The 6,203-nt window shown below is 60.1% G+C and overlaps 2 protein-coding genes across 4 annotated transcripts in view; both read right to left on the bottom strand.

Moving 5' to 3' along the window:
• The window catches only part of OGG1 (8-oxoguanine DNA glycosylase), a 7,428-nt gene extending 6,832 nt beyond the window's left edge, over positions 1–596 (bottom strand). Inside the window, exon 1 of the mRNA XM_034775550.1 lies at positions 511–596. Within this exon, the coding sequence (XP_034631441.1) occupies positions 511–596 (86 nt within the window). The remainder of the gene's footprint in view (positions 1–510) is intronic.
• The window catches only part of BRPF1 (bromodomain and PHD finger containing 1), a 20,196-nt gene continuing 14,184 nt past the window's right edge, over positions 192–6,203 (bottom strand). For all 3 annotated transcript variants that reach the window (XM_034777433.1, XM_034777434.1, XM_034777435.1), the window contains 6 exons: positions 4,772–5,059; positions 4,533–4,680; positions 3,691–3,827; positions 3,482–3,600; positions 1,284–1,438; positions 192–1,105 (listed from right to left, as the gene is read on the bottom strand). In XM_034777433.1, coding sequence (XP_034633324.1) covers positions 922–1,105; positions 1,284–1,438; positions 3,482–3,600; positions 3,691–3,827; positions 4,533–4,680; positions 4,772–5,059 — 1,031 coding nt within the window. In that variant the 3' untranslated portion in view covers positions 192–921. The remainder of the gene's footprint in view (positions 1,106–1,283; positions 1,439–3,481; positions 3,601–3,690; positions 3,828–4,532; positions 4,681–4,771; positions 5,060–6,203) is intronic.

Raw genomic sequence — 6,203 nt, 5'->3', positions numbered from 1 at the left:
CTGCCCAGGCCCCGCCCCCAGAGATCCCGCCCCGCCCCCTCGCACTGCCCAGGCCCCGCCCCCAGAGATCCCGCCCCGCCCCCTCGCACTGCCCAGGCCCCGCCCCCTCGCACTGCCCAGGCCCCGCCCCCAGAGATCCCACCCCCCCAGGTGCAGGGCCCGGCCCAGGCAGCCCCAGCCTCAGGCCCGGCTGCAAATAGACGGTTTATTGTCTAAGAATCAATAGATTTTCTTCCTTCCAAATAAATACAAACGAGCGTCTGGCCGCGGCGGGAGGAGGAGACGCGAGTCCAGGGGGCGGGGCAGGGGAGGGCGGGCGGGGCGCAGCCGCTCCCCAAAGCTACCGTATCAAAGTGTGCGAGTAAGAAGAGTACAAAGGACGTCCCGGGCTACACAGGCTGGAAGGGCCCTGACAGGAAGCGCTGTTTAGTACCAAAATGCGTCCCCCGCGACAGTGAACCAGGCTACCACTGAGAATAATTTAAATTCTCTCCTCTGTACAGTATTTACAGTGCCCCTGCCCCCGCTGGAGGTGGCCACAGCACGCGGGGCAGGCCCCAGCCCCAGGGAACGGCCCGGCCCTGGGCAGGTGACATTCGAGGGAGGGAGCAGGGCCCGGCAGGGCAGCACCCGAGGAGCGGAGGCTCCAGCAGTGCCAGGTGGAAAGGGGGGAGGGTGCAGAGGGTACTGCTGGGCACTGCCTTCGGCAGCAGGCGATAGCTGCGCCTGCTTCTGCTCTAACCCACTCACGCCTGTGCTCAGCCCCGGCGGCTTTCAGGAGCACGCTCTGTCCCCGTGACGGGGCAAGCCCCTGCTCCTGTGCAGACCAGCTGCACTAAGTGCCCAGGACTGAGAGCCCTGTTTGCCCTGAGACGGAGAAGTCATGGCAGAGCCCGTGGATCACCGAGGCAGCAGCTGGCGTCAGTCGCTCTCGCTGGAGTCGCTGCTCTGTTCGCCTTGCACCTTGTTGCGGTGCTGCATGGCGCGGTGGTAGGCGATCTGCACAGACTTGCGGATGTTTGACTTGCGGCCCTCCAGCATCTTCTCCTTATCCAGATCCTGGTTCACACCCAGTGGCACAAGCTTGGTCCGGGGCAGCCACTGCCTGGAGGAAAGGACATCACACCTCATTTGAGGCCTCCCATCATCTGCCTACCCCAACCCCAGCCTGGTGGTGGTCACTGATTTGCCCTCACCACCCCATCCCCAGCAGGCCTTGCTCTGTCTTGCTGGGGGACCACAGAGCTGGCACACATCAGGAGAAAGCCCTGGCCGGCCCTTACCAGGTGCGCTTGTTGTCAAAGAAGAGGACGAGGTAGAGATGCTCTCGTGCTTCCTGAGTCATCTGCTCTCCCAGCTTCAGCACCTCCAAAGGAGGCACTGGGATGGGGACGCCATGGTGGAACATACCCTCCCGTGGCATCTTCGGATCAATGATCTGCCAAACCAGCAGGGAGACAAAGGTGAGATCCCAGGGAAGGGGCAGAAGGGGGAGCACAGAAGCCCCCACCAGCCCCACTAAAGCACTGAGGAAAGCCTTTCCTGGGGGTATAAGGCAGAACCAGGATGTTCGCTCCAGCCCGGAACAAGCAGAGTGCTGCCTGGCCCCTAATAATCCGCTCTCGCACTCCCCTCAGCTCTTGGCAGCTCTATCCCTTTCAAGCCCGCCCAGCAGGGCTTGGTTTGACCAGTTCATTCCAAGTGTTGTGCTTAGAACCCAAAGGCCCCGTGGTAGTGACTGCACTGGAAAGCGGCCAGCTAACACCAGCTCCGTGTCTGTCACCATGACAACCCGAAGCAAAGGGGCTACAGGCGTGCACAAAGAGGCAACATCACAACCAGTTCAGGCAGTCACAGGGGCTCTCTCCTGCTCATATCCCCCCTTCAGAAACAGCCTTAGCTCATGCTTGTGTTCACAATGCCTTGCCTTCCGCGACGGGCCTCTGGCATCGCAGACAAGACAGCAGCTGGTGTGCCGAGAGCACTGCCTACCATGCTGACCAACAGACTCTCAGCGCTTCCTTCTCTTTAGACTGCGAGCTGACTGGGGCAGGCTCTGCGTACAGCACCTAGCACAGCAGAGCCTGGTCTGTAACTGGGGCTCCAAGGCAATGCCACAGTACTAACAAACCAACTCTCTTGCTAGCCTCCAGGAAGACCAGCCTCTAGCTCCTCGGGGACTGCGCGCCCGCTGCACTCGCATGAGTGAAGCTGTATTGGAGACCCTAGAGTCGCAGCTCAGCCTCCCGTTACCCTGGGGAGCAGATCTGCAGAGTGACAGGGTATTTCCATGCTCAGGGCTGAGGCTGGAGCAGCACCTTCCGAGGTTCGATTGCTAGGTTTTTAAGGCCAGAAGGGACTTTCTAGTCTGAGCACCTGCATAACAAAGGCCAGAGAGCGTTACCCAGCGACTCCTGCACTGAGCCCCACCGCTGGGTCTGACTAAAGGGGCTAGTTAAGAACTCAGGAACAGCTGTGGCCAGGATCACTAGCCTGGGGAGCCGGCCAGCCACATTCTAAAGGGGTTCACGTAACATCAGCAGCACCGCCGTGCTGGGTCAGACCAGTGTCCTGGCTCTGACAGTGGCCAGGTGCTGCAGAGGGAAAGACTAGAACAGGGCCGTTATCCAGTGATCCAGCACCTTTCACCCACTTCCAGCTTCTGGCAGTTGGAAATTTAGGGACACCCACAGCATGGGGTTGTGTCCCTGCCCATCCTGGCTAACAGTCATTGATGAGCTGTCCCCCATGAACTGATACAGTTCTTTTTTTTAACCCAGTCATACTTTTCTTCACATCCCCCTGCAACAAGTGCCACGCGAGAAGTACTGCCTTGTGTTTTAAACCTGCTGCCTAATCATGTTACGTGAAGAGGCAAATGATGCTTCCCTATTCACTCTCTCTACCTGTCATGATTTTACGGACCTCTCTCCTATCCCCACTCTGTCATCTCATTTCCAAGCTGAACACTCCCAGTCTTTTTGATCTCTCCTCATAGGGAAGTTGTTCCATCCCCCTAATGAAGACCATGCATAAGTGTTCTCTCTGGCAGGCAGGAGGCAGAGGAGACCTGAGGCCACCCCCAGATCTCAGTGTAAGACCCAAGACCAGGGGTACCCCACAGGATTCGCACATTGGAGCAAATGGCAAATGTGCTTTAGCCCTAATTGTTATGGGAAGCAGCAAGCCCCTTAACTTCCCCACTAGTCCCAGGGCTCAGGGAGACTAGCCCACAATCGGCACAAGAGCAGCAAGGCTCCCACCGGACTGGCCCGAGGATGGCAGAGACATGTGGTGCAGATCATCTGGGTGCAAGGGGAGGGGATTCCCAGTGTTCTGGCCATCCAGCAAGAGTGTCAGCTTGTTGGCCCCAGAGAATCCGTTCACTCCCTCACTATGAACCAGGTGAGATTCTGCCAGGCCCCGGGTCCTGCATGGGGAGGAAAAGGAGAGCTGAGGACACCCAGCCTGCTGTACCCACCAGTGCTGGGTACGATGGGTACCCCCTGCACTTAGCCCACACCAGGTCCAGGGCGTCCAGAGAGGAGTCTTCATCTTCCGACAACCACCCGGCTCCACGCCCAATGCTCTTCCGCACCACTGAGCCAAAGAAAAGGGGGAAGAATTAGCACAGAGGCTTCCAGGCAGTGACAGGACCTGAAGCTGCTGGCCGAGGCCCAAGATACTCACTGCTGTGACCAACGCCTCGCCCAGCACCAACAGAGTAGGACTCGTTCTCCGTTCCAGAGGTATCCTCGCTGCTGTCCTCTGGGAAGTTCACACGGGAGAAGGAGGGCTTCCCTCTGCCCTGCTTGGAGGGCGTCGTGCTGTGGGAAGGCAGGGAAGCAGTCCTGTTACTGGGCGCCACGTTACCCTTCCAGGCACTGCTTTCCTGTGCGCTGGTTGGAGGGGATCCTTAGGACACCCATGCTTTGGGGAGGCAGCCGGCCAGTGCCCTCAGGAATAGAGCCCATAGCGCTCAGCAGAGGAACTGCCCACAATAGTGTTCTAAGATATGGGGCTCTCCAGTTGCCTTTGAAAGGGGGAGTCAGTGGTTAAGTGAGAAGGGTCCCGTCAGACCCCCCCGCACTCAGCCTGGGTCTTCACTCCAGCGCAGGCCTAGGTCCCTCTGTCCACAGAGACAAAGAAACTGGCACAATCCACCCAACCCATGCTGGCCTCCAGCAGACATGTGCGGGAGCAACCTCTGTGCAGTTCTCTGGTTCGGGCTCTCCGGCCATGGCCTCACCAAGAGGGCTGTGTGACAGCTGCCCCCAGGGCAGGGCTGAGCGCTGGCAGACTCATAGCAAGCCAGGCCCAACGAGTCCCAGAGTCTGGGCCTTCTGCTCCTCAGCAGGCACGTCACAAACGTGTGGCTTTGGGCGCTGCATGTGAGAGGAAGGGAGGAGCTGGGGCAGCCATGGTGGGCTACTGCTAAATGGATTTACAAAGAGGCTGTACCCACTCCTGGTACAGCCGCTGGGACAGAGCCCCCTGGCTGGCCTAATGCCAGGAGCCACCTGGGCACGTACCTGGTGCGATCCGAGGCAGCGCTGCTGCTGCTGCTGCTGCTGGACTCCGAGTCGGAGCTGCTCCGAGGAAGGCTGCAGTCGTTCCGGTAAACCAGGAAGCTCTTTTTAACCGGCTGGCTCCCACCACTGAAGCCATTGGCTGACAGGTCTGCAGCAGAGCCAGGCAAGGGACAATTAGTCACACACACAGATCCAGCATGGCCCCCTCCGACCCTCGCTGCTGCAGCAGCCACACTCACCAATGGGAGGGTCTTCGGTGGATTTATCACTGTCACTCTCGGAGCTGGAACTTGGCCGTGGGCTCCTCCCTCTCTTCCGCTGGCGCTGCGACCCCTCCATTATTGGAAGCTGGGGGGGACCTATTGGGCTACTCCCATGCCCTGCAGCTAGCTGGCTGTCACGGTTCTTGGGTGGGCGTCCGGGGCGTTTTGGGGGCCCTGCGGTTTTGGGGTTCTTTTTGGAGAAGAGCACAGAAGTCCTCCTGCCGACCTCATGCGCTGGGGTGGAGGAAGAGTTGGGGCCCAGACCTGGCAGAGGGGATGAGAGAGAGCATGTTCAGAAGCTAGGCAGCAGCTCCACCACGCTGCCCCACTCCCAGCTCCCCAGGGGAGCTCTGGAGATCTGCCCCCACAGCTCACACCTGCCTCCAGCGAGGCCATCGGGCAGCAGTATGCAAAAGCACGAGGGGAGAGCTGCGGGGAGCCCAGGGCTGGCCCAAGAGAGCTGCAGATCAGCAGCAGAGCTTTGTACAGGAGAGGGCATGGGACTTTCCCTTCCATCTTGCCACCACTGTCCTCACATCACCAAACCTGGGCAGTCAGCGGAGTTGCAGAGAATCCTCACCCGAGGGGCTCTCCAGAGCAGACTCCGCCCTAGCAGTGCAGCCACTCCCTGGTGTTCAGAGACACCGAATCCAACCAATGAGCAGCAACAGCATCTCCCAAATTCCTCAGGCTCCAGCTGGGAGCTGCCCAGCCCTGCTGCGCCCCTGGAAAGCTACAGACGTCTGAAGTGCTTGCCCGCCCCTGTGCTAAAGGCCCAGCGACCTGCAGCAGGGAAGCAGTTCAGCCCGCAAGGGCCTGGATTCCCACTGGGCCCCATGCCTGTGGTTATTGCTGAAAGGGACTGAAGGATGGCACTTCTGCCGTGCTCTCAAGGCAGCCAGGTCCAGAGCTCCCCCTTCCTCCCCAGGGAAGGGGGAGCTTGTAGGTGGTCAGTGGCTCAGCCCCTAGCTCTTGGCTGCTGCATTGTTCTCCAGGCAGCCTAGCTCACCGGCCAACACTGCTGGCTCCCATCCAGCTCTGACTCCGTCCTCTGCAGCCTGGCTCCATGGACTGGGAACATGCCTGCCAGCCAATTAACTGCCTCATGGGGGAGAGCTGCCGAGCAAGTGGCAGCTGCAGGCAGGGTCCTGGCACAACTGGGAGACAGGAAATGAAATGCTGGGCACCTGGTGCAGCAAGAGGGGAATCCTGGATTGGAAAATGCCCAACTCTACACTCTGGAGTTGGGGAGGAGAGGCGGGGTGGGGGCAGGGGCCTGCTGGGAGGAGTGGGCTGACCCGGCTGGGCTAAGTGGGAAGAGAGACCAGATGGGGGCAGGGCAGGAGCCCACGTATGGGTAGGGCTCTGGATGGGGGTCGGGCTGGGCCCCTGGGGAGGAGAGGCGGGG

Source organism: Trachemys scripta, chromosome 7 (genome assembly GCF_013100865.1).
Source record: "Trachemys scripta elegans isolate TJP31775 chromosome 7, CAS_Tse_1.0, whole genome shotgun sequence".
NCBI lineage: Eukaryota > Metazoa > Chordata > Testudines > Emydidae > Trachemys > Trachemys scripta.
Note: the sequence above shows the minus strand (reverse complement) of the source record. Positions and strands in the feature narration are given on the sequence as shown.